The 27975-nt window shown below is 50.5% G+C and overlaps 1 protein-coding gene across 2 annotated transcripts; it reads left to right on the forward strand.

The window, feature by feature from the left end:
- The first annotated feature begins 388 nt into the window (after positions 1–388).
- CTCFL (CCCTC-binding factor like) lies at positions 389–27804 on the forward strand. 2 transcript variants are annotated; one of them, XM_047068987.1, is made up of 11 exons: positions 389–925; positions 1621–1846; positions 2314–2391; positions 5873–6043; positions 6362–6495; positions 9221–9341; positions 10702–10851; positions 13002–13162; positions 16008–16190; positions 21802–21925; positions 27650–27804. In XM_047068987.1, the coding sequence occupies exons 1-11, from the start codon at positions 389–391 to the stop codon at positions 27802–27804; spliced, it is 2040 nt and encodes a 679-aa protein (XP_046924943.1). The 2 variants fall into 2 exon arrangements, with proteins under 2 accessions (XP_046924943.1, XP_046924944.1); XM_047068988.1 differs by lacking the exon at positions 2314–2391 and adding an exon at positions 25601–25648 and having other exon boundaries at positions 1636–1846; positions 27704–27804.
- Positions 27805–27975: the final 171 nt, after the last annotated feature.

A 27975-nucleotide genomic window follows, 5' to 3' on the forward strand; every position in this document is an offset into this window, starting at 1 on the left:
GTGCCTGGTGGTGGAAAGTTTGCTCAGGACCCATCCCCCCCCCCCCCCCCCTTGCACATGCGTTTGCTGAAAGCCCGCTCAGACCCGAGCTTTCTAGGCCTAGCGGCGTGCACGGCCCCGGACCCTGCTAAGCGCCCCCCCCCCCCCCTTTGCTAGGCCTGGAACGTGCATTTGCCAAAAGCCGACTTCAGGCCCAGCCCCGTGGGTTCTAGAATCTTCTGGACTAATGCCGGCTTTAGCGTAAACCCTGTTTAGGCTCAGCCCCTTCCAGGCCTAGGCTGAATCAACTTAGTCCTGACTCGTAGGCCAGGACCTTGGCATGCCTTGATCGAACCGCCCTGTGCCCTACCAAGACGGCTCGCTTCTTTCTTTCACAGGCCACGTCACGATGGCAGGGACTGAGCTCTCCGTCCCTTCTGAGCAGTTTACCAAAATCAAAGCATGGGAGTTGATGCCACCAAAAGCCCTGGAAGTGGTGCAGGAAGAGGGAGCGTGCAGAGGGAGGGAACACCTGGGCCCCGGAAATGTGGAGGCCCAGGGCACCTATGGGCTCCTCGAGGCCAAGATGCTGGAGGGGGAGCGGGGGCTGGTGCTCACCGCGGACGAGAGCGAGAAGCACATCGTGACCCTGCAGACGGTGCACTTTTCCTCCGAAGACGTGCAGCTACAGGACGTCGGCTGGCTGACACTGCAGGGCCGGGAAGGGGTGCAGGGGGCGGTCTGGCAGGCCAGCGGCGGGGAGCAGTCTCTGCTGTGGCTGGACGAGGGGTCCCAGCAGTGCGTGGCCATTAGCATCCAGGAAGACGCGTACACTTTGCAAGAGCTGGAGGTGATGCAGCTTCACGTTCTGGAGGGCAGTGTGGCCGTGGCCAGCGAAGACACCAAGTTTGTGGTGAGCTTGGCCGAAAGCACCGGGTGGGTCAAGGTACGGCCGGTTTTAACAAACAGACCCTGTACATAGAGGAAAAACTCCCAGCGGCTTTTCGTTTTTTGTGGTTGTTTTTTAAAAAGTGGCTCTTGGTGCGGTATTAGGTATGGACAAGCAGTTTAAAAATTGCACTTTAAAATTAAGCACGGTAAAAATAATGCCCTGGGAAGATCTTGGGAGACTTCTTTTCTTTCTTTTTCTTTTTTTGCTTTAATGTTTATTTTTGAGAGCGAGAGAGAGAATGTGGGGAGGGGCAGAGAGAGAGGGAGACACAGAATCCGAAGCAGGCTTCAGGCCCCCGAGCTGTCAGCACAGAACCCGATGCGGGGCTCGAACCCACGAACTGTGAGATCGTGACCTGAGCCGAAGTTGGGTCGGTCGCTCAATCGACTGAGCCACCCAGGTGCCCCCTTCATGTTCTTTTCTAAGAGCTTAAATAATTAGATTAGAATACTACAGGGTGCTGTGTGTGTGTTTTGTTTTGTTTTGTTTTAAAATTGTGTGACATTTTATTACCAAGACCCCTGATGCTTAGTAGTTACGGCTTAAGCATTTTGGTTGCACTGAATAATCTGTGCTTCTTTAGTTTTTTGTTCTTCTTTACGTATTCTGCGGTTTCATCACGGCAAAGAGTTTTATCGATTGTCATCGAGAGTATAGTATTTGTGTGAATACTCATTTTTGTTTATCAGCTTGAGAAAGGTCAGGGGGAGGACCAGCCGTCTGCTGAAGGAGGGTTCCGCGCCCAGACCCAGGAGCAGTTCTTTCTCGTGGAAGCCAAGCCTGGAGACGAAGGAAGTGACGAAATTGTTCTGACAATTTCAAACTTAAACGTGGGAGAACAGGAAGACAGACCTGCCTCCGGTCAAGGCCGTGTTGAAAAAGCCAACTCTACAAACAATCAGAAAAAGGCAAAGGGTAGGCCGGTTCGTTTAGCGTAAGAGACCCTGCGTCCCAGGGGGGCTGCGCTTTTCCTTCAGGGGAACGGGATGGGGGTTGAAATTTTATGGGGTCGCCTTTCGGTTGGCTTCCGAAATGTCAGGAAACGGCAGAAAATTTAAGCTAATGGTCTGTATGGGGAATCGAACCCCAAAGAGCTTTGTGTCTCAGACAGAAATGTTCTAAAGGCATTGTAAAAACCGTTCTGACAAGTGCTGCGTGAGAACAGAGAAGGTGGGCCCTGATCTGCCCCTAGTTTGCAGCTGGCGGGTGGAAACGGGAAGACGGGGGCAGGGGAATGCAGGGCTGATGGAGGTGAGGGCGAGGGCCTCAGGGCCGGGAGAAGGGGTGACAAGGCACCAGAGCGCCAGGCAGCAGAGCATCTGATGTTAGGTGAGGCTCAGGGAGAGGACTCAGAAACCATTAAGACGGGAGCACCATTCCAGGCGGCAGGAGACGGCCCGTGGGGGTAGCTCCAGAAGTACGTGCCTTCGTAGAGTGGACAGCTCCCGGAGAGCCCCGTGGTGGGTGCTCAAAGAGGGTGATGAGGCCAGGTTAAGAAGGACCTTGAAGCTCTTAGAGTCACGTTAAAACCGAGGTTGCCTGGCGGCTGCCCACGAAACAAATTGACCCTCAAAAATTGTTGAGCTTTTTAGAAAATACCAGGGTCTCGCTTACTTAAATCAAGAGAGTTCGTCCCCCAAATCTCAGTTTCTAGCTCATTTCTGCAAAGTCAAATCTGGCAACGCTCGGCTGTTTCCTCTCAGCCGCAGGTGGCCGGGGTGGGGAGGTGACTCAGTTTCGAAAGTCACTTAACCTGATCTTAACCTGTGGGTAGAAGCATTCATTTGGGTTTATCGCCTCTGGCCTCAGCAGGGCGTTGAGTTTGCAACCTTTGCTATGATGTGTGTCCCCGTATATAGCGTTTCTCCTGTATTTAAAGCAGGAGATTGTACCCCCAAATTCCCAATTCCTAGCTCGCTTTATTTTTAATATGTTCACAATTTTGTGCAACCCTCACCACTAATTCCAGGCTGTTTTCATCCCCCAAAGTATTCCCACGTGGCATTGGGACGTTCTGGACATTTCCCTTACATGGACTCGTGCACCTAAAACACGTGGCCTTTTGTGTCTGGGTGTCTTCCCTTGGCCTAATGTTTGCAAGCTTCGCCCACGTTGTAGCATTTATCAGGGCTTTGTTCCTTCATTCCTGAGTCGTACTGCGTCGTGGGTACAGCCTATTTTGTTCCCCTCCGTCCACCCATCGCCAGAGTGCCGCCGTGAACATTCGCGCACAGGCTTTTGTTGGAATGCTTTCTCTCTGTTCTTCCGGTTGCAACTCACGGTTGCAGCTGCCCCGATTTACAATCCCACCAGCAGTGTCAGAGGGTTCCAGTGTCTCCACGTCCTTGCTGACACTTAACTTCCCGTCTTGAAACCACAATAGCCATCCTAGTGGATGTAAAGAGTTATCTCATTGTGGTTTTGATTTGCGTTTTCCTGGCGCCTGATGATGTCGCATATATTTTGATGTGCTTATTGGCCACTCGTAGATCTTCTTTGGAGGAATGTCTGTTGAAATTTTTTATTTTTTAATTGGTGCCTGTATTCGTTTCCCGGTGCCTGCCGTAACAAAATACCGCAAGCTGGGTGCTGTAAACGACAAAAATGGATTCTCTCGTGGTCCCAAAGGCTGGAAACCTGAGATCGAGATCATGATGTTGGAAGGTTCTAGGAAAGAACATGTTCTGTGCCTTTTTCTGAGCATCTGGCCGTTGTCACAATCACGACATTTTTTAGCTTATAGATATATCACTGGTGTCTGCCCATGTTGTCACGTAAAACTCTCCTTCCCTGTGTGTGTCTCTCTCTCTCTCTGTTTCTTCTGTTCTCACACGGGTACCAATCATACTGGATTAGGACCCACCCTTATCTGGCATGATCATCTAAAGTTGATGACATCTACAAAGGTCCTATTTGCAGGTAAGGTCACAGTTACAGACATCTGCCGTTAGGATTTCAGTGTATCTTTTTGGGGAACGCAGGTCAACCCATGAACCTTCTATTCCAAGTTTATTGGGTGTTGTTGGAATTCGTAAAGTGCTTTTTTCTGAAGCTGTTGAGATGACCGCGTTTTCCTTCCCCTTCCTTTTGTGAATATGGCGTGTTGCAGTGATTTGTTTCCATACGTCCCACCACCCTTCCATTCCTGGGATAAATTCCACTTGGTCCTGGTGCACAATCCTTTTAATGAGCTACTACTGGGTTTGGTTTATTGGAATTCTACTGAAGATTTGAAGATTGGTGTCTTTGGTGTCTGAGTAATGCTGGCCTCATGGAAGGGTCCTACTTTTTTGTGCTTGAACTTTGAAAAGGATTGATGTTAATTCCCTTTTTTTTTTTTACGTTTTATTTATTTATTTTTGATGGAGAGAGACAGAGCACGAGTGGGGGAGGGGCAGAGAGAGACGGAGACACAGAATCGGAAGCAGGCTCCGGGCTCCGAGCCGTCGGCACAGAGCCCGACGCGGGGCTCGAACTCACAAACCGAGAGATTGTGACCCGAGCCGAAGTCGGACGCTTAAGCGACTGAGCCACCCAGGCGACCTGGATTGATGTTAATTCTTTAAGCAGCTGGTAGAATTCTCCAGTAAATCCCTCTGGTCCTAGGGATTTCTTTGTGGGTAGTTTTTTTGATGAATGACTCAATCTCTTTGTTTGCTATAGCGCTATTCTGATTTTCTGTTTCTTCTGGAGCCGGTTATGGTGGTTTGTGTGTTTCTAAGAATTTTCCATTTTCTCTGGGTTATCTGGTTTGCTGGCAGACAGTGGCTCGCAGTATTCTCTTATAACCTCTGTTCCTCTGTGCAGTTGGTAGCAATGTCCCCACTTTCCCTTCCTGCTTTTGCTCATTTGACTTGTCTCGTTTGTTTCTCAGTTGCAAGTCCGGGTAAAGGTTTGTCAGTGGTGATCTTTTCAAAGAACCTATTTTTGCTTTCATCAGTTCTGTTGTTTTTCTGTCTTCGATCTCATTTATCTCCACTCCAGTCTTCATGATTTCCTTCCTTCTGCTAGCTTTTGGTTTAGATTTCTCTTATTTTTCTAGTTCCTCGGGATGTAAAGTTAGGTTATTGACCCGAAATGCTTTTTCTTTTTTAACGTAGGTGTCTACGCCTAAAACTTTTCCTCCGAGCACTGCTTTCGCTACATGCTATAAGCTTTGGTGTGCTGTGTGTCACTTCCATTCAGCTCAGAGCATTTCGCAGTGTCTTTGTGATGTCTTCTTTGACCCATCGGTCACCTGTGAGCGTGTTGCTTAATTTCCACATATGTGTGAATTTTCCAAACTTCCTTCTGTTACCGATTGCCACTTTAGTGCCATCGTGGTCAGAGAGCATATGGTTTCTATATTTTTAAATTTATTGACACTTGTTTTGTGGCCTGACACGTGGCTTTTCCTGAGGAAGTTTCTGTTTGCACGTGAGGAGAATAATGTCCACTGTGCTGGTGTTGAGTGGTGTTCTGTAGATGTCTGTTACGTCTGTTTGGTTGATGGCGGGGGGTCTTCTGTTTCCTTGCTGATCCTCCGTCTAGTTGTCCTCTCCATTTGTAGAAAGTAGGGTGTTGAAATCTCCAAGCGCCTCTCTCCACCTTCACTTCTGTCAATTTTTGCTTCAAGTATTTTGGGACTCTGTTGTTGGGCACGTGTATGTTTATAATTGTTCTACCTTTGTGATAGATCGAGTCTGTTATCGTTATATAACGTCCTTAATTGTCTCTTGGAACATTATTTGCCTTAAGTCTGTTTTGTCTATTGCTAGAGTTGCCTCAGCTCTTCCGGTCACCGTTTGCATGGAACGTCTCCTGTTGGGTTACCATATTACGCGTAAAAAAAAAAAAACAAAAAAAGGATGTACCAAGTGACTTTGATGTGTTTCAGTGGAATTTCAACATCTAAACGAAAGATTTTTACAAATACACAAACTCTGTATCTTCTTCCTGCAGAAGCAAAACGACCCTTCTGCTGTGATAGCTGCGTGTTCACCTCTTCTAGAATTTCGAGTTTTAATCGTCATATGAAAACTCACAGCACCGAAAAGCCCCACATGTGCCACCTGTGCCTGAAAGCTTTCCGCACGGTCACTCTTCTGCGGAATCATATCAACACTCACACAGGTAAACCAGGGGAGAAGAATTATTTCCCATGAAGGATGCGTGTTAAGGTTTACGTACGAATGCGAATCCACCTATCTGCACTTGAGAGTAACATGCTTGTTTCGACCCCTTTGGTTTTGTCTTCTTCGATTGTGCTTAAAAACATCGAATGTTACAAAGATTTTCTTCTCACACGTGTCTGGGGGTAGTTAGGGTTTACAGGACCTCTTCTTCACTGTTAGAGCATTTTGAAACGGAGTCTAATTGATAGATTATAAATCCCTAGGAATATTTGTGGTGAAGTCTTATCTGAAAAGGCTGAACTATGTGATTTTACAGGAACCAGGCCCTACAAGTGTGGTGACTGTGTCATGGCATTTGTCACCAGTGGAGAACTTGTCCGACACAGACGTTATAAACACACTCACGAGAAACCCTTTAAATGTTCCATCTGCAAGTATGCCAGTGTGGAAGTAAGTCCGTCCTTGTCCGTAGAGCTTTGTGGCATTCTTTCTCACTTGACACGGGGCGCCTGAGTGGCTCAGTTGGTTAAGTGTCCGACTTCAGCTCAGCTCATGATCTCATGGTTTGTGAGTTCAAGCCCCACGTCGGGCTCTCTGCTGACAGAGTTTGGAGCCTGCTTCAAATCCTCTGTCTCCCTTTCTCTCTCTGCCCCTCCCCTGCTCACACTCTGTCTCTCTCTCAAAAATAAACATTAGACAAGAAATTTAAAAACTTGACGCAAAAGTTAAGTCACACTAACAGAATCTCTTACAAAATAGGCTTCGCTAAAGATGTTATTGGTAGGAAATCTATGTGGGAAATGATACTCGTTTTTATTTTATACGTTTAAAATAGAAAATTGGATTTTTTTTTTTTTTGATTACCAACTCGTGAAAGCAACATGAAAGGTGTACGAATTACAAATACAATCACTTCTACTTGGGAAATAATTCTCAAGCGTGTTAAGTTCCGTGTGGTGTTCTGTGGAGTGTAGTCAGTTCTACAAAATCAAAATGTATTTGCTCTAACATAGAACACAGATTCAGTGTGGGTTTTTGCTGCAACTTTGGACCTTACCTCCGGGGCCCCTGGTCAGATATAAAGCGACTTGTGTGAGCATTCAGACACGGCCCGTTTCCTGTCTTAATTACAGACAGACCACCTTTCTCAGATTTCCAATTATGTGTCGTGTTCCTTTGAATTCTCTTGTATTTATACTTTCTGGCAGGCCTAGCCGCACCCTAAATGAAACGACAGAAGAATGTGACACTTCCCTTCCAACGTCAGGTCTCTGCGGTCACCCTTTAAGGACTCGGCCCTCTGTCCTGAGTCTGAGCCCAGTTGGGAAGGGATCACACGCGCGAAAGGAACAGAGTTAAAGGGAAGGCCTCAAGTTTAAATACAGTCATGGTGCAACCGCGTTTCATCAACTAGGAAAGTTCGCGCACGGGGTCAGGATTTGGTTCCAGGAATTCTTTTCCCCCCACTGTTACTATTTTTAAAAATGATTTGCCATCGGAGTTAAAGGTGGTGGCTGCGTGTGGAAACCCCGAGAGGAGGTTTCAGAACTCAAAGCCTCCTGAGGACCCGAGGCCCGGAGTGGCCCCGTCGTTGGTGTCCTCCTGGCTCTCCGAGCAAGCTTGTGTGTTGGCAGAGGCCCTTCTCGGGGGTGGGCAGTCCGCGTGCAGCTCGAGGGCTGGTCGGCCTCGACAGAGGGACCCCCAGCCGCTGCCATCACCCCTTTTGTACAGTTTCCAAGCCTTTCCCTGCTGCTCGGTTCTGAGCGGGGAGCCGCCTAGGCCCCCCTCACCATCCCTTGACGCTTGGGCCACCAGGAAGGTACCGGAGCCGTAGGCAGATCACAGCGCTCCTGACACCTTGTCCACGCGCCTTGTCCCCTCCTCCCTTTGCAGCCACGGGGGACATCTGTCACAGCCGCCTTCGCTCCCTCTCACCGCTCCCCAAACTTTTTGTGCTGTTGTTGCTAAAACATCTCGCTTTGCCTTCTAATATACCCAAAGACGTCCACTTTTCTTCTAAAAATCCAAGCTGCATTTTTCGGTTTGGGCCTTGTTTTCCGTCCTAAGTCTTCTGTTGTTCTTGAATGTTCTCCAGGCTTCTGTATGCTTATCCCATACTGGGGAGCCAGACCCAAGTGCAGCCTTCCTGGGATGGTGCTCAGGGTTGATGCGGGCTTTCTGACCTCTGTCGCCTGAGCGTGGCTGATGGGGCCGTGTCCGCTAAAGGCAGATACGGGCCTGCCGTCAGCACACGCAGAAAAAGAGCAGTTCTAGAAGGCGCTCAGTCAGGCCAAAAATTATCAGATGGGAGGGAGTGTGTGGTTTGCCTTTTAACTAATTGCCTGGGATATGTAGTTAATCAAATTAGAATTTGTTTCCTTTTACTTTAAAGTTTCATCTTATAAACAAATCACTAACACACAGAACCTGCCCTTGATAGAAAGCAAGCCCTCCCTTGGTCCACGTGCCATGGGGGTCCACAGAACTGTGAACTTGAAGGGCCCATAGGGAAACGTCCCATCAAAGACCTGATGCCTCAAGCTTCCTGCTTTATTTACGCAGACAGATGTTTTCTGCCCTCTGTGCACCGCAGCCGGATCTAAACTTTACAGCTATTGAATGCACGTTGCCTTGGAAATGCAAATAAAATCATGTATGGCTTTGAGCAGCTAGGGTTCAGTTTTCCCTTTGTAAAAGTGAAGTTGGACCTGAGAGTCTCTCGAAATGACTGCTCGTTATCCACAAAGGATCACACACACACACACACACACACACACGAGAAACTTCGTCCACGACAGAAAATAAAAATAACGACCGGTTCATGTTTTTCAGTGTGTGAAATACGCTCTGAGGTTAAACTCGGGCCGATTTCTGCATCTTTTATAACTCTGATTAGTTGAAGACTCACCGCTTTTTATTAATTTCTTTTTGTTCCTTTTAATGTTTATTGTTGAGAGAGAGAGAGAGAGAGTGCGAGCGGGGGAGGGGCCGAGAGAGGGGGAGACACAGAACCCGAAGTGGGCTCCAGGCTCCGAGCCGTCCGCACAGAGCCCGACGCGGGGCTCGAACCCACGAACCCGCGAGATCGCGGGCTGAGCGGCAGTCGAACGCTTTGCCGACTGAGCCACCGCCCTGAGGTTTCGGGGGCACCAGCGGCCTTTCCTCTGTTCGCCAGGCGAGCAAGCTAAAGCGACACACCCGCTCGCACACGGGGGAGCGTCCCTTCCAGTGCAGCCTGTGCAGCTACGCCAGCAAAGACACCTACAAGCTGAAGCGACACATGAGGACACACTCAGGTGAGGACGGGCCCTGCGGGCGGCCCAGGGGCTCGGCCGGTGCCCTGTCTCCCCGCCGCCCAGTTAGAGCTCGGGCGGCAGAGTGAATTTCTTTGTGCTTTTCCCACACGGGGATCTGGACCCGCACGTCTGCGCCTTTTTGGCGCGGAGGGAGGCCACGTGAGTACCGTGCTGGGACCCCGCGGGGCTAAGTAGGACGCCGTCCGGTGCCTGCTGGCGAGGTCTGTCGGGGAGCTCAAAGTCACATGCTTAACTGACCCTTCAGGGTTTTTTTTTAAAGTTTATTATTTTATTTTGAGAGAGAGATGGAGAGTGAGAGAGTAAGCAGGGGAGGGGCAGAGAGAGAGAGCGAGAGAGAGGGAGACCCAGAATCCGAAGCAGGCTCCAGACTCTGAGCTGTCAGCACCGAGCCCGACGTGGGGCTCGAACACGCGGACCGCGGTATCGTGACCTGAGCCGAAGTCGGACGCTTAACCGTCTGAGCCACCCGAGGCGCCCCGGGGACCCTTCAGTTTTAAGGCAAAACGTAAAGTGTGCCGGTTTCGTGCCTCGTAATGCCCTTCACCTGTTGGCCCGTCCCTCGGCTGCCCCCCCCCCCCGCCCCGTCCTGCGGAAACTACCAGTTCTCTGTATTTATGAGTCTGTTTCTGTCTGTTTTGTTCCAAAGATCCCACATATAAGTGACAACATAGGTATTTGTCTTGGTCCATCTGCCTCTTTCACGGAGGCCGACGCCCCCTAAGTCCGTCTATGTTGCTGGAAATGGCAAGATTTCATTCTTGTTTTGTGGCTGAACGATATTCCGTTGTGTATTTACCACATCTTCTGTAGCCATCCATCTGTCGGACCCTGGGGCTGCTTCCGTGTCTCGGTGTTTGTAAATAATGCTGCAGTAAACGTACGGGGGCACACGTCTTTGCGAATTACTGTTTTCGTTTTCTTCGCATAAATCCCCAGAAGTGGCATTCGTGGATCGTGTGGTATTTCTAGTACTCGCTTTGTGGGTTTGTTTGTTTGCTTGTTTGTCTTTTTGGTACGAAGAATATGTTTCTGTGGACATCTCGGTTCTTGATGCCACGGCAGGAACCGGACAGCTAAGTGACGAGTCAGCCGCCAGATGTTAGGAGAGCCGCCCGTCTGGGCCACTGTCCACACAGCCCTACTCGACCCAACGCTGTCTGTCTGGGCTTGATTCAGCAACCCGGCACAAACTGTGGGGCTAAACGGTTGAGGGAAGGGTGGAGAAAGGAGCCCTGGGGACAGCAGAAAAGCTTTCGGCTCCCAAGACCTTTGGGGGAGGTTCAGGGCTTGCTGGGCGAAGCCGCCGTGCAGAGGGTCACTTTTGTCATCCGTGTCACAGGTGAGAAGCCCTACGAATGCCACGTGTGCCACACACGCTTCACGCAGAGCGGCACCATGAAAATACACGTTCTGCAGAAGCACAGCAAGAATGTCCCCAAGTACCAGTGTCCGCACTGTGCCACCATCATCGCAAGGAAGAGCGACCTGCGTGAGTGTCTGGCTTAATGAGCTTCCTTTACGGTATTTGCGGGCTCCTCGGAGGCGCATCCTGGACCCTGGAGCCCTGGGCCTGGTTACGGGGAGGCAGCTGGGCTGCAGGACCTACTCCGGAAGAGGGAGGTTTTTTCCCCCAGCGGTCCTGTGGCGCCATCTAGTGGCGAGACTGAAGCGGTGCGGTTTCACGGCTCGGCTCGGAGCGCTGGCCGAGGGCCCGTTCCGTTGCAGGTACACCTGATGACAGTCACAGGTATTTCAGCTCCTACAGCATTTGCACAGGTCTCGTTTCATCCCACCCTAGGCCTGCTTCTACAGATGAAGCAGATGATGAAGGAGCTTAGAGACATAGAGTGATCTGTCCCCAAGTCCCCCGAGTCCGGAGGTGCAGGGAGCCCGCAGGTGGCCTCGTTATAGGTTCTGACTCTGTTAATGTCCCCACCAGTGACGCTCCGCAGACTTTTCTTAGGCTCTTGCTGTAAGCCTCAAAAGTTCTGGCGGCCGAAGTGGCAAAAGTGAGGACCAAAACCAGTCCTCCCCTTAAGGAACTCCCTTCAGCAAAGGAGGCCAGCCAGGGCCTGAAATCCTTTATTGTGACATGGTTACGTCCCCTTCGTGGCACAAAACACCACAGAACCCGCCGTGAGCGACTCCGAATGCCAGGGTTAGGACTTGGGGTTTTACCCTGCCCGCAGGGAAAACCAGGCATATTCAGCAGTGGGGTTGTGGTGGGCACAGCCGTCAGCGAATGAGCATCCCTGCTTTGTCTCGGGGTCCCTGGGCTTCCCATTTTCCGTGTACTTCTTTTTCCAAAGTACGTAACGCTGTGATGCTCAAAACACGTTAGCAGACGTACAAGTCGCCGGTTTGCCCGGAGAAAACCCTGGAGACGAGGTGCACTGTTTGGAAAACATTTCTGAAAGGGTGAGGGTGTTTAATGAAGCTTTAACTATTTTTTTTGAAGTTTTTTTTTTTTTACATTTTATTAATTTTTGAGATAGAGAAAGCACGGGGGGGACAGAGAGAGGGAGAGAGACAGAATCCGAAGCAGGCTCCAGGCTCTGAGCTAGCTGTCAGCACAGAGCTGACTCGGCGCTCGAACCCACGAACCGCGAGATCATGACCTGAGCTGAAGTCGGACGCTCAACCGACTGAGCCACCCAGGTGCCCCAAGAAGCTTTAACTTTTAAAAATCTAGAACATTCTGTCAGCGTTACTGGAGTTACCGGCGTGCCACAAAACACAGCCCAGTGGGACTTTGTAGGGCACAGGGGTCACAAGCCTGTTGCCGAGAAAGGAAACAAGTGTCTGACAGCTCGACAGAGTGATGTAGGTTACATCTCCTTTCAGCAGGTGGCCCTCCCCATGTACCCCTGTAAGATGCTTTGTGAGCGAGTGAAGTCTCCCTTCCTGCCGCTGTGGGAGAAATCAGACTCTTACATGCCTGAGACAGCACGACTAGGGTGCGCCCCCGCCAGCTGTCCCTTTTTGCTTGGCCTCTTACACAAAGGATCACAAACCACCGTGCTTCAGACTCCATTCAGCAGAAATTATTCCAGAGCGTGTCCAATCAGACCTTACCGCGAGTCCTGCAGGCGTTAGGACAGAGGAAAAAACACGGCATTGACTCTTAACACAACACTTGGACTTTTTTTTTTTTTTTTCAGTTAAAATCCAGAGGTTGTGTCTTTGTTATGTAAAACCACCGCAAGGTTCTCCTAAAAACCTGCCCACGCCTCGCTGATAAGGTTCTCAAGGCGCTTTGTTAAATGAACACAATAGGTGGGACGTGCCGTGCCTTAAGTGACATTGAAATCCACGTCAAAAGAGTCATTCCTGGGCTTGGCAGCCTGTGGTTCCTTCTGGGCAGTGCTGCACAGGACCCAGCAGGGAATGACTTCGTTCCCCGAGAGACACTTGGCAGTATCTGGAGGCATTTTGGTTGTCACAGCTGGGAGGAAAGGAAACTTAACTGGAATCTAAATATTCTCAGTGCCCAGGACACGCCCGCCCCCCCCTCCCGCCCACCCCACCAAGAAGAAACCAGCTCCATAGCACTGAGGTCTAGAAGCCCTGCCTCAGAGGGGAGGGGAGAGTAGCTGACCGAACACCGTTCTGCCGTATAACGTTCTGTAACTATTCTAGGTGTCCATTTGCTCAACCTGCATACTTACAAAGCCACAGAAATGAAGTGCCGTTACTGTACCGCCGTCTTCCACGAACGCTACGCCCTCGTTCAGCACCAGAAAACCCATAAAAATGAGAAAAGGTTCAAGTGTGAATACTGCTCTTATGCCTGCAAGCAGGTACTCGGTTTCAGCCAGTTTGGGGAGGCGGTGGGAGGCAGTGGTGTACGGAGGGAGGGAGGGTTGGGGTTCCCCATCGCTTTGAAAATCGTGAAAAAAAAAAAAAAGATCATGCTTTGGTGAGAGAGACGGTTCAGAATAACCCGAAAGCAGCCGTGAGCCAATACTTGAAAGCAGCACTTCGTCAAAGTGTGGTTTACAGACCCCTGGAGGTCCCTGCAGCCAGTCGGGGCCGTAAGATCAAAGTTCTTGTCATTAGATGACTGATTCATGCCGATACATTATTTGCCCTTTTCACCGTGTTGACATCGGCCGTGAAGGCGCCACAGCAGCAGAGGTGACTGAGAACAAGCAGAGCAGTCACCCCAGGCTGGTCTGGCGTCTGCTGTGTTCTTCACCTTCATGCACAGCCGCAAAAGTGAAGGGTGGTTCTACTTAAGAATGTCCTTGATAGAGAGTAACAGTTCTCAACTTCATTCAGTCTTGACCCAGGATACTCATCTTTTTTTTTCTTTTTTTGATGTTTATTTATTTTTGAGGGAGAGAGAGAGAGTGTGAGTGGGTGGGGGCAGAGAGAGAGGGAGACACAGAATCCAAAGCAGGCTCCAGGCTCCCAGCTGTCAGCACAGAGCCCAACACGGGGCTCGAACTCATGAACCTGAGATCATGACCTGAGCCAAAGTTGGACGCTTAACTGACTGAGCCACCCAGGTGCCCCTAGTTACTCATCTTTGAATAACAGAGCCCCTGTGCTGTCTTCCAAAGCACAGCACCTGTCTGCAGGGAATCACCTGTGGCATTGTGTGAGTTGCCAGCCCAACTAGCCACTTTTTTCGTGAACTGCTGTTTTCACTTGGGAGAACAAGGGATAGGCAAACTCTGCTGCTTCAGTCATTGGACATTTGGCAACATGCAGTGCCTTTTTCTTGAAAGTAAATGAAGTGAGGGGCGCCTGGGTGGCTCAGTCGGTTGAGCGTCCGACTGCGGCTCAGGTCATGATCTCACAGTCTGTGAGTTCGAGCCCCGCGTCGGGCTCTGTGCTGACAGCTCGGAGCCTGGAGCCTGCTTCGGATTCTGTGTCTCCCTCTCTCTCTGCCCCTCCCCCGCTCATGCTCTGTCTCTCTCTCTCTCTCTCTCTCTCTCTCTCTCTGTGAAAAATAAATAAACGTTTAAAAAAAAAAAGTAAATGAAGTGAGTCCGTCACTTCAAAGAAAATGTGGTTGCCAGAGATACAATCTCATCTGTCAGGAGGAAATTACAATTAGAAATCTGTACATCCACCACCATGAGCTTGACAAGCTTTCTGACACTTGAAGACTTCTCTAATGAGATGGGAGTGATTTTAAGAAAGCATTTTTTTATGTAGTGGAGTGAAGTGTGACAACGTGTAGAAGCCCTCCATAACTCGGTAAACTGATACTTTTCCAAATGATCAGTCTGTTATTTTAGAAAATCATGCATAGATAGAAGATTCACTCAAAGTATAAGATCAATGAATTTTCATGTAATGGAGTACTAAAAGGACCCTCTTCCCCACATGTCTTTCCTCTCACCCTCCCTCCCAGGACAGCATCGCTCAGTCCCACTTTGAAAGTCAAGGTCCCACCAAGGCCACGCTGTCCTGGAAGGGGGGTGGAGGCAAGACGTGTGGGAAGAGAGCACCCCCAAGAGAAAACGTTGTAGGAATATAGTTTGGTTATGAACGGTAACACAGAAGTGGGTGTGTGTTTCCTCTGCATGGTCATAGCATTTTTTTTTAATTTTTTTTTTTAATTTTTAACATTTAGTTATTTTTGAGACAGAGAGAGACAGAGCATGAACAGAGGAGGGGCAGAGAGAGAGGGAGACAGAGAATCTGAAACGGGCTCCAGGCTCTGAGCTGTCAGCACAGAGCCCGACGCAGGGCTCGAACTCACGGACTGTGAGATCATGACCTGAGCAGAAGTCGGTCGCCCAACCGACTGAGCCACCCAGGCGCCCCGGTCATAGCATTTTAAATAAAACAAATAAAATGGGTACTTTCGCTTGACTTTATATATATTTTTGTCATGCTTCTCCAAAATTTTTTAAAGCTTATTTATTTATTTGAGAGAGAGAGAAAGGGAGAGAACGGGGGAGTGGCAGAGAGAGGGAGAGAGAGAATCCCAAGCAGGCTCCACACTAAGTGCGGAGCCTGACACGGGGCTTGAACTCACGAACGGTGTCATCATGACCTGAGCGGAAACCAAGAGTCAGATGCTTAACCGACTGAGCCATCCAGGTGCCCCGGCTTCTCCAGGTTATTTACTTGGGTCAATCTTAGTTAAAATTCCTAATTATTTCTTTGCTAAGAACAGTTATTATCAGCTTTATGCTTTTAAATGGATATTGAGGTTTGTCCTAATATTTATCAGGAAGTTAAGAGGCGTAAGGTACTTCCAATGCCAAATAGCCATGGAATTGAAACTCTGATGTTAGATTTTAAGTTTGCAGGTTCCTTCCGCCCTTTGTAAACTCGGGTCATTGCAGATAGTTCTAGAAGAAGGGCTGCTAGTCCATGAGGCCTCTTGGAGGGACGAATGATTATCGTTTCCCTCCCGAAGGAACGTTCTACCACATTCCCTGAGGGGCTGTGGGACCCGCGAGGCCCTCATCAGTGGCCTGATGGCGGACAAGTTTGTTTCCTAGATAGCCAGACCGTGCTGCCCGCATCACTAACCGCATTGACATTGTGTGTGCCATCATTTTTCGTAATCGCGCATTCATCCTTAGGGAGGGAAAAAGGTGTATAAGAAATAACGTCAAGGACTGAAAACAAAATCCCTGTAAATATTAAACCTCTCATTTCCCTCCCCTCCTCTCCTAGGAACGCCATATGACCGTTCACATACGTACCCACACCGGAGAGAAACCATTTACCTGCGTCTCGTGCAATAAATGTTTCCGACAGAAGCAACTTCTAAACGTGCACCTCAGGAAATACCATGATGCAGACTTCATCCCGACTGTTTACCAATGCCCCAAGTGTAGCAAAAGCTTCTCCCGCTGGGTAAGCTCACTTAACTCACAGTAAACCTTACTTCTTGCAAAGATTCCTCTGTTTCACAGGCTCTGACACACTCAGGGAGTTTAAACCCAATTATAGAAACTTGCCAGGGCTTAAGACGGCATCTGCCTGGCCTTGGGGAAGTGGTTATTCGTTTGTTTGGAGTCACAAAGCTCTTGCAAATCGTATGAAAGTGTGGTCTCCCCTGTCCATGAAAAAAGACGGCTCTACAAACAAAACCTTGCAAATGGTTTTAGAGAATTCTCATACTCCCTGGAGTCGGCAAGAACCACTGCTCCTAAATGTAACATTTTAACATTGTTCCTGTGAATTAGATTTAGGCTGTTTCCCAGAGAGGATGCAATTTTCGAAATGTCTTAGAGATGTTCTTCAAATAGTATTGTTGGTACTCTGCTAAGAAATGTGTTTACTCTTCGACGTTATTCTCTTTAGGTGCTGTGTGAGTGATCTGTTGCCATATGACAAATCGTTTCGAAACTTAGTGGCTTAAAACAACATTTATTTCCTCGCACTTTCAGTGGGTCAGGAATTGGGAGGGGCTCGGCTGGGTGGGTCTGCTTCATCGTCTCTCAGGAGGTTACGGTCAGGATGTCATCAGGATGTCCACACCCAAGATGGCGCCCTCCCATGGCTGTTGGCAAGGGTCTTCAGTTCCTCACCACGTGGACCATTCCATTGGGCTGCTCAAGGGGTCTCATGACCCAGAGTAAGCGAGAGGGAGCAAGGGGGAGGCCACTGTGACTTTTGTCACCTACTTTTTAAAGTGACCCATTACCTCTGTTCATTAGAGATGAATCACTAGGGGTGCCCTGGTGTCTCAGTCGGTTAAGCGACCGACGGGCTCAGGTCACGATCTCGTGGTTCGCAGTTCGGGAGTTCGAGCCCCGCAGCGGGCTCTGCACTGATGGTGTGGAGTCTGGTTGGGATTTTCTCTGTCTCTCTCTTTCTGCCCCTCCCCAGCTTGTGCACGCTCTCGATCTCTCTCTTTCTCTCAAAATAAGGTAATAAACATTAAAAACTTTAAAAAAGAAGCAAATCACTAGGTCCAGCCCACACCCAAGAGGTGGGGGATGAAGTTCCCTTTGAAAGAAAGAGTGTCACAGAATTCGTGGACATTGAAAAAAATACCACAGATGATGAGCCAGATTTCTAGACAGCGTATATGCTCCAGGCTCGCTTCATGAAAGTTCTGAATTATCTGTAGTTGACTATTTTTGTGGGGAAAGCTTTATACCTTTTCTCTTTGTCTTTTTCTGGGTAGTGTAGTGGGGTAATTCCAGAGTGTTAATACTCTTAGTTCAAAATTTCAAATACAAGTTGTGACAATAGTCCGAAAACAGCATTCATACAGACTTAGCGTTGTCAAGAGTCAACATTGGAAAGATTCTACCTTTTGGTGGGAAGAATAAGAAAACAGAGAAGGGGTTGAGTCAGCCTCATAGAATTCCTCCGAGCAAACAGTCAGAAGTCTCGAAAGTTTTTCTTGCATTCAAGAGGGCGCATGGGGACTTGGATCTAGAATACAGACATCCCTCGGAGATATTGCAGATTGAGATATTGAGATATTGCGGTAAAGCAAACGTCACAATAAAGTGAGTCAAAAGAATGGTTTGGTTTCCCGGAGCATACGAAAGCTACGATGATGCTGTGCCGTAGTCCATTAAGTGTCCAATAACAACATGCCTTAAAAAAAGCATATATCGTAATTTAAAAATACTTCACGGCTGACAAATGCTAACCACCAGAGCTTTCGGCAAATTGTGATAGCTGATCACTGATCACCGTAACAAATATAATAATAACCAAAAAAGCTTGAAATATTGTAAGAATTGGAGCCCTCCTCCGTTGCTGGTGGGATTTGAGATAGGTGAGGCCATTGGGGCCCCTGGGTGGCTCAGTCGGTTGAGCGTCCGACTTCGGCTCAGGTCACGATCTCATGGTCCGTGAGTTTGAGCCCCGTGTCGGGCTCTGTGGTGACAGCTCCGAGCCTGGAGCCTGCTTTGCATTCTGTGTCTCCCTCTCTCTGCCCCTTGCCCGCTCATGCTCTGTCTCTCTCTATCTCTCAAAGATGAACAAACGTTAAAAAAATTTAAAAAAATAATAATAAAGCTAGAGTAATCACAGCAGGGTGTGTTAGTGAAAGACCAGACACATGGGTGGAGCAGAGAGCCCAGACAGACCCTGTGAACACAGTCTGCCGATCTCTGACCAAGGAGCAAAGGTGATGCAATGGACAAAATACCACCTTTTCAGCCAACGTACTAGAGGAACTTGAATCCACGTGGAAAAAAAAAAAAAAAAAACAAAACCTAGACCAAGACCTTATGCCTTTCTCAAATATTAATTCAAAATGGTCACAGACCAGGGCGCCAGGGCGGCTCAGTCAGTTAAGCATCCGACTCTTGGCTTCAGCTCAAGTCATGATCTCGCGGTTTGTGAGTTTGAGCCCCGCGTCGGGCTCTGTGCTGACAGCTCGGAACCTGGACCCTGCTTCGGATTCTGTGTCTCTTCCTCTCTCTGCTGCACTCATGCTCTGTCTCTCTCTGTCTCTCAGTAATAAAAAAAGTTAAAAAAATTAAAAATAAAATAAACTGAACAATTTCTGATTGGAGAAGACATGCCACAGACAGGGAGAAAATATATGCCAAAGTCACCTCTGATGAAGGACTGTCGTCCAGAATACACAAAGAGCTCTTAAAACTTAAAATCCTAAGGAAACAGACACCCCCGTTAACAAATGGGCCGAGGACGTTGTTACATACAGACCCCTCACCCGAGAAGACGCACCGGTGGCAGATAAACCCGTGAAAAGATGCTCCGTGTCGTACGTCATCAGGGAAATGTAGTTAGGACGAGGCCCCACCACGTACCTATCAAAATGGCCCAAATCAGGAACCCTGACGACCCCAGATGTCGGCGAGGATGTGAACAGCACAAGGTCTCATTCGTTGCTGGTGGGAATGCGACGTGGCACGGCCTCTTGGGAAGAGTTTGATGGTTTCTTACAAAACTAAACGTAGTCTTACCATACGGTCCAGCACTCACACTCCTGTTCACCCGAAGGAGTAGAAAACGTAAATCCACACAGAAACCCACACGTGGGTGTTCGTAGCAGCTTTATTCCTAACTGGCAAAAGTCGGAAGCAGCCAAGACACCTTCCAGTAGGTGATGGATAAGTGAACTGTGGTCCATCCAGACGATGGAGTGTTATCCAGGGCTGAGAAGAAACGAGCCATCAAGCCATGCAGCCATGAAGACAGGGAGGAACCTTAAGCGCGTATTACTAAGTGAACGAAGCCAATCTGGAAAGGGTATGCGCTATGATTCCAATGATGCGACGTTCTGGAAAAAGCAGAACTGTGGAGACGGTAAAAAGATCGTGGTTTCCAGGGGTGGGGGAGCAGGGATGAACAGATGGAGCACGGAGGGTTTTTTAAGGCAGTGAAACCAACCTGTGTGATACTAGAACAGTAGATGCTTGCCATTATACGTTTGTCCACATGCACAGAATGAACAACACCAAGAAGGAACCCTCGTGTAAACTGTGGACTTTGGGCGATTATGACGTGTCCAAGGAAGTTCATCAGGTTGTAACAAATGTACCCCCGGTTCTGGTGGGGGTGCTGATAATGGGGGGGGGGGAGGCTGTGCCGGTGGGGGCAGGGGTATAAGGGAAATCTCTGACCTCCCTCCCAGACGCGCCATGAACCTAAATCTACTTTAAAATATGAAGTCTTTAAAAATAAATAAGCGCCTCTCGGGATATTTGAATCCAGTTTAATTTCTAGAAAGTAAATCACTCGCAAACTTCCATTCTTTAACACGCAACAGGCAAGTGTATCTCCGTGCCTAAATGTCACAGGGCAAGGCCCCCTGCCTCCCCAGTAAAGAACCCGTGCCCTGGATTCCAAATGTTCGCTCCCTCCTCTCTTGAGAAACATTCCTCTGACACATGTCTGTCCTATCGCTCTGCCCTCGGAGTCGCAACTAATCTAAACGTCATATTGGTTTACTTAAAATCTTAGCCCATTTACTGTTTAAAGGCTAGACGTGTTTTTGCTTATTAATCCAAAACCGACGCCCGGAGTCGTTAGCCAGGAGCCTCATGAATTTGGGGGGAGGTGGTGTGTGTGTGCATGTGTATGTGTGTGCTTGGCTGGGGAAGGGGCCATTGTTGTCGTCATAGTCTCGAATCTGTGGCCCCCGAAGGCTTAGTTTGTGCACAGTCATCATATAAACCCAGGGACTGGACAGCGTTCTTCTGTATGGGGCCGGTAGTAATATTTTCAGCTTCGCAGACCATTTTCTGGCCCAACTGTTCAAGTCTGTTGGAGCCCCCAAAACAGCTATAGACGGACAATTCATAAATGAATAGACACGGCAGTCTTCCAGAAAACTTGCTTTACAAAATCCAGTTGGCCAGCTGGATTGAACCCTTGGGTCATTGTTTTCCCACCCGGAATGGAACCAGTTTAAATGACCTGTAACATCCCCCTTCTCCTTACACGTGAATCCTTCCCCTTCTGCCCATAAACCAGGACGGTCCAGTGGAGCACCCACTTAAGCTGCAGTGGAAATTAGGGGGAAGGTTTTATATAATCACCAAGTTGAATGGCACGTCAGCAGTATCTTACTTTAGCATATGAACTTTCCAAACGATGAAAAAATTTCTAGCTTAATTTAAACCATCCTAAGTGTTCGCACGTAAGAATACATTGGTGAATAGTCTTGATCGAGAAATGTCTGACTTCCCTTTTAATTCTGAGTGTTGTGTATACATTCAGTTGCCCCTTGTGGGGGCAAGTGACCATGTGACTCCGTCGGTTAAGTGTTCGATTCTCGATTTCGGCTCAGGTCGTGATCTCGCAGTTTGTGAGATCGAACCCCAAGTCAGGCTGTGTGCTCAGAGCACACATTGGGATTCTCTCTCTCTCTCCCTCTCTGCTCCTCCCCTGCTTGGGCACTCCCTCCTCTTTCAAAATAAACAAACATTAAAAAAATAACCCCACGCATGTTAGATCAGGAGAGGAGCTGGCAGGCCAGTAAAATATACATGCTATGTTACATATTTTCTTAAAATTGACAATCTATTGAATTTCTGGCTCAACATCAAACCTCACTTTGGACAGGGGACACATTCTAGAAGAACAGATTTTGTCTTCTCATTGACCTCTATGATAAAAAAAAAATTGGCTGGACCTAAACACAACAGAGGGGTCCCCTTTTATTTTATTAAAAAAGTTTTTTTTAATGCTTATTTATTTTTGAGAGAGAGACAGAGCGTGAACGGGGGAGGGTCAGAGAGAGAGGGAGACACAGAATCTGAAACAAGCTTCAGGCTCTGAGCTGTCAGCACAGAGCCCGACACGGGGCTCGAACTCAGGAACTGCGAGATCCTGACCTGAGACCAAGTCGGACGCTCAACTGACTGAGCCCCCCGGGGGCCCCTAAAAGCCACCTTTTATTGTGCAAGACTCTACCAGGTACATGTTGCCCCATTTTCCCGTACCCGGGTCTCTAACTGCGGAATTTGAAATGACATTTCCGCCGGTGATGCTGACTCCCATGTGCTCTGTGTCGTCTCGCCGACAGAATAATATGCAGAGACATTCCGCGAAGTGTGACGCGGGCCAGGGAAAGCCGGCCGCCTCGGGCAAAGTGAGAAGAGTGAAGAGGAGAAAGCTGGCCGTCCTGAAAGAGGCAGGAAAGGAAGACGGTAACTCATTTTAAACAAACTGGGTTTTAATTTGAGAGTGATCTTGTTATCGCTTCCCGGGTGCTGAGTGGTCCCGTGCAGGGGATTCACCCAGAAGCCCTAAATGCTGTCCCCGAAAGGTCCTGGGCCCAGCCCTGTTGCCGCTCCCTGCCACCTCGGGCAGGTGTTGAACTTCAGTTTGCCCCCTCTGGGTCATTGGCAAAGTGGAAGCGATTACTCGCGCAGGTGCAGAGAGCCCCAGGAGGCGTCCACGGCTCTTGTCACCGGGGTTCCTGGCAGACAGTCTAGCGAGGCTGAAGGCCGCCCTCTTCTGGAAGCCGGTGGCCTGTCACCTCTGCCTGGCAGAACTTCTGGGGCGCCGTGTGCGTGTCCTGGGGCTGCTACAGCAAATGGCCACACGCTGAGTGTCTCAGAGCATCACAGGCTCACTGTCTCCTAGCTCTGGGGCCCGGAAGTCCCAACTCAAGGTGTCGGAAAAGGTTGTCTTCCTCCTGAAGGTTCTGGAGCGATGCCCTCCTGCCTCTCCCAGCTTCTGGTGGCTCCCGGGGTCTCTCGGCCCATGGCCACATCCCTCCAGTCTCTGCCTGTGTCTTTGCACGGCTTTCCTCCCTCTTCTGTCTCTCGTTGTCTTTCTAAGGACACTTGTCACCGGATGTAGAGCCTGTCTGAAAGCTAGAATGATCTGTTCTTGAGACCCTTAACTTCATCGTATCTTCAGAGGCATAAGGTTACATTCACAGCTTTCAGGGGTTAGGATGTGGACGTATCTTTTTGGAGGGTCGCTCTGGGCATCACAGTCTTTATCGTCTGGCCTCCGGGAGCCGACGTGGGTTCCCAGGTTAGAGCAAAATGGGCCTGAGTCCAGCGTGCCCTCTAAGATGTTCTGCTCCACGAGGGGACAGACCTAGTGCTCCGTGCAGGCGTTCCGTTTACGTCCTCTGTTCCCTTCATGAGGATCCTAGAACTGGAGAGATCCCAGACTGAGACCACACGACCTTCCCGCAAAAACAAACAGAACATGTTTGCGTGGCCTCCTTATTCTAAAATCCCCTACATTTTGATCCCAGCCCCAACCCTCGAGCAGCGAATGTTCCCGCAGACGGCAGTCAGCCCTTTCCCTACCTCAGAGTCACCTGGTACGATAAGGGAATGGCCCGGCAGAATTTGAATTCCGGGTAAACAGTGAATACGCGTTTAGGGTGAGTATATCCCATGCGCTGTTTGAGATATACTTGTACTAAACAGTTACGCATCGTGCTTGGAACGTGGACAGCCGGGCTGGAGTTCTTCTGACCTGGGCTCTACAACCTGCTCAGGCCTTCCTCAGTGTTCCTGAGTCTTCCTACCGGGGGCCGGAGCTCCAGCCCTCCTCCACCAGCTCCCGGCTTCTCCAGCAGCAGGGGCAGGTCAGCCCGCGGTGCTTGGGGGGTGACCCAGAAGAGAAGTGACGGTCACAGCATGGATATAAAACTGATGGTGTCATAAATACCACCTTCCGTGGTTTCCCCGAGGAGCGCCACCGCCCCTCCTGTCCCAGGTGTGAGGCCCCACGGTGACCCTGTCCCCGCTCCCGACTCCACACTTCCCCTCCCTCTCCTGCTGGAGAAGCTCCTCCTGCCTGCCTGCCAGCCTGGGACACACGCGAGAGGCCTAAGGAGAAACGAACCCCCGCACGACGCCCACCCCTCCTGGTCCACAGAACTCCCATCACGTTCACCACGGACTCGCCCCCGCCCCTCCCGGGTCCCTCCATCTGGCTCCGGCCCCAGCACACCACTGGGGTCACCAGGGGCTCCCTGTGACCACGTCCCGCTGGCCTCTCCCTGCTGCAGCCATAGGGCCACCGACTGGTCCCCCTCTTGACCCTCTCCCCTCTTGCTTGCTCAACAGGCATCCATCCTTCTGGAATTTTCTCTGGCTCCTCCAGCCACCTCACCTTCTCCTCTTCTCCTCCCCACGGTTTTTCTCGCCTTCAGTCCGCCTCGGTACCACGTCCACACCTGCATACGTGACTCTCACCCTCTCCCGTGGCAGGTCACTGGTGGTCTGGGACCGCAGCCCCCACGCAGCCCCCGGAGGCTGGGGAGCGAATGTCCCGCTGCCTCGTGAGCGTCTCCCCCCTGCTGTCTCAAACCCAGTTCGTCTAAAACTGAAGTCTTGACACCCCGCCGCTGCCCCCGCCCCCACCCTCAGCCTCGTTCTCTCCTGCAGGCCTGATCCACGCTAGTGTTGGAAGCCAGGGCACCCAGGCAGCTGCCTCCCCTGCTGCCGTGGACCGGGTCCACCTGTCTCCCCAGGTCTGGGACCCCGTCTCAGCACCTGTCCCCCATCCTCGCTGCCCACCACCTGAACCCCTTCTCTGTGCACCAGCACTCTGAAGACGGGGCCTTGGGTGTGGCCAGCCGCTCCCCGCCCCCCCCCACCCCAGCCAGGCCAGACTCACCCTCTCCTTTGCCCGGCATTCCTGGTAACTCGTCCACGGACCCCCAAGATCTCAGCCCTGACCCTTGACCAGGTCGCCCCGCCTCACGTACGCCCCGGGCCCGGGCCTCTGCTTTGCACACCCCCACCTGGTGCTCAGCGTCACAGTTACCTGCTTCTTCAGTGCCCGCTCCCACCCGCACTGAGCTCCCCTCCAAGGCGGGCCTGGCCCTCGGGTCCACACCAGGCCTGGCGTGAGCGGGGTTCATCCATTCCCACTTACGATCGAAAAATGAGCACAGCCCTTTACGGGACAAGACAAGTAGGTGAAACCCAGCTCAGATCTTCCAACCACCGTATAGAGATGCAGAGGCCAGGCTGCTGGGACCCTTTTGCTCCCGCTGGGCCGGACCCTAAAGCGTCCAGACACGTGTATGACTTCCCGGTTAGTTAGGCACCCACCGGCTCCCGCCTCATACCTAAATGCAGTATTTTCTTTTCGTTATCTAGTAAACCAAGTCCTTAAAAAAACCTTTGACCAGGGGCGCCTGGGTGGCTCAGTCGGTTGGGCGTCCGACTTCGGCCAGGTCACGATCTCGCGGTCCGTGAGTTCGAGCCCCGCGTCGGGCTCTGGGCTGACGGCTCGGAGCCTGGAGCCTGCTTCCGATTCTGTGTCTCCCTCTCTCTCTGCCCCTCCCCCGTTCATGCTCTGTCTCTCTCTGTCTCAAAAATAAATAAACGTTGAAAAAAAAATTTAAGGGGCGCCTGGGTGGCGCAGTCGGTTAAGCGTCCGACTTCAGCCAGGTCACGATCTCGCGGTCCGTGAGTTCGAGCCCCGCGTCAGGCTCTGGGCTGATGGCTCGGAGCCTGGAGCCTGTTTCCGATTCTGTGTCTCCCTCTCTCTCTGCCCCTCCCCTGTTCATGCTCTGTCTCTCTCTGTCCCAAAAATAAATAAACGTTGAAAAAAAAAAAAAAGAAAAGAAAACAGCAACAGCGATAAGAGTAATGAAAGTGAGAACAAGAACGTTGAAATATTTTTGTTAAAGTCTATGTATTGCGTGTGAGAAAGAGAGACAGAGAGCGCGCATGCACAGGGGAAGGGCAGAGAGAGAGGGAGAGAGAGAATCCCAAGCAGGCTCTGTACTGCCTGTATGGAACCCAACTCGCTTGAACCCGCAAACCGTGAGGTCAGGACCTGAGCCGAGATCAAGAGTCAGATGCTTAACGGACTGAACCACCCAGGCGCCCCGGGAGAGCATGCAACTCTTGATCTCAGGGTCATGAGTTCAAGTCCCACACTGGGCTCACTTAAAAAGGATATTTTGGGGTGCCGGGATGGCGCAGTCGGTTAAGCGTCCGACTTCAGCCAGGTCACGATCTCGCGGTCCGTGAGTTCCAGCCCCGCGTCAGGCTCTGGGCTGATGGCTCAGAGCCTGGAGCCTGTTTCCGATTCCGTGTCTCCCTCTCTCTCTCTGCCCCTCCCCCGTTCATGCTCTGTCTCTCTCTGTCCCAAAAATAAATAAACGTTGAAAAAAAAAAATTAAAAAAAAAAAAAAAAACCTTTGACCAAATTTCATCCGAATAAGCCTTCCGTAGAAGATCAAATGATTGGGGACGGACTAAAGGTTTTTGAAAATGTCACCCGTGGTCCGTGACCTGTTCGCAGTGGGGCAGAGTTAGAGCGTCACAGCCTCCGTGCTGGCCACAGGCCCCCGTGGTTGGGTGACTGCCCCTGCCAGCACTGACCCTGAGCCTCCTGGACACTGGCCGGGAAATAAATGAAGAGTGAAGTCACAGGGGTGAAAAGCAGGTCCACATCTCTGCCCCCTCCCGCTGGGGCTCGGGCTGGTGTTTGAACAGGAGCACCACTTGGAGCAGGTCACCTGGGCACCAGGGGCACCTGGGAATGCTGCCTGCCCGGCGCGCTCACCTTCCAGAAGGACGGAAACAGGAAGGCCCTCCCGGGTTTACTTTAACACGCGGCGCGTATGAAAACATTTCTCGTACTTTTTTTTAATGTTTATTTTTGAGAGAGAGAGAGAGAGGGCACGAGCAGGGGGAGGGACAGAGACAGAGGGAGACCCAGAATCCGAAGCAGGTTCCAGGCTCCGAGCCGTCAGCACAGAGCCCGACGCGGGGCTCGAACTCACGAGCTGTGAGATCAGGACCTGAGCCAAAGTCGGAGGCTTAACCGACGGAGCCCCCCAGGCGCCCCTCAAATTGTGGATGGTCAGCTGTTGGACCCCAAGCAAAGCGTGAATTGAAACGAGTAACCCAGCTTAATGTTAGCAAAAACTACGACTTTGTTTGCACGTCAAAGGTTTCGCACCTGTATTATCCAGATAATGGTCTGGCGTCTACTCCGCTGGGCCGGCGGGTCAGCTGTAGGCCACCTGGCTGTTCAGGGTAGGTCTTTGCAAGTGGCAGTTCCTTTGCGTTTGTAAGAACTCCGTCTTCGTAAGAACTCGGTCTTTGTGCTCTCCCCACACTCCCCCCCCCCAAAAAAAACCACAAGCAAACACATCTTCAAATGACCTTGAACCGACAGGAGGTAAAGCTTCGGTAGGCGTGGGCTCTTTGCCGCTCCGTGGGTGTTCTTGGGAAGTAATTTGGGAAATAGGGAGAGGGATGAAAATACTCGGATTTACAGCGATCTTCTATTTTTAAGCGCCCAGGGTTGGGCTGGCTATAAGCCGCAGGAGGGTGGGCGGGCTGGTTGTGGATCTGGGCGCGGCTCACAGGGTGCACCCAGCCGACTCTGCCCGAGTTCCCTGGCGGTAAGGACAAGGGCCCTGAGAGCTGCTGGCTGTCTTCCTTTCGGTGGTGTCGTTCCACGGGCACTGAGGCGAGACAGGTGAGGGGCTCAGCCACCCTCTGGGTCCGTAGGATCTGCCCTCAACCTACAGCAGTGGCTGTCAGCGGGGGGCCCTTCTGCTTCCCAGCAGACGTATGGCCATGCCCGGAAACGTGTCCGGTTGTCCCAAGTGAGGAGGAGCGTTCTCCTGGCCTCCAGAGGGTAGAGGCCAGGTGTGCCCCCAAACACCACAACGCACAGGACAGGCCCCCAGTGGAGAATTGGTCCAGCCCTAAAAGCATAGAGGGCTGAGGTTCAGAAACCCCTGACTTCACGCCCATAGGTCCCATCAGATTACTTGTACTGTCTTATAAATGGAAAGAATCATTTTCTAAAATGTTTGCTGCTATGTTACAAATCAAAGGACTCTTTCCAAAATGTAAATGCACTGATTTTTTGGACTTTATTTTAAGTTTGCCAAAACTCTGCCTTCCCCCCCCCCGCCCCAGCCCCAAAAGACGCCACTAAGGAGGTCTCTGCTGTGAGCGTGAAGCAGTACCCAGGAGAGACGGTTCCAGTCTGTTATGGAGGCATCGCGGTCGGAAACAAGGGCCTGGACGAAGACCTGAGCTGTGAAATGATCCTCCAAATGATGGACAAGTGACAGAGCTTCCCAGTTCGCGTTCGTAGCAGTCAGTTCTCCGACAAGTTCGAACTTTGCAGCACGTTCTTTGAAACAAGTTCATGACGATGGACGGTCTCGGTTTTTCCCAAGTGTGAGGTTAGTGCCCAGAATTCTTTGCCTATTTTTTTGGACTCGATATTTAAACACAAA

Source organism: Lynx rufus, unplaced genomic scaffold (genome assembly GCF_022079265.1).
Source record: "Lynx rufus isolate CCGP_SWC_20201006 ecotype Redwood Valley unplaced genomic scaffold, mLynRuf1.p SCAF_8, whole genome shotgun sequence".
Taxonomy (NCBI): domain Eukaryota; kingdom Metazoa; phylum Chordata; class Mammalia; order Carnivora; family Felidae; genus Lynx; species Lynx rufus.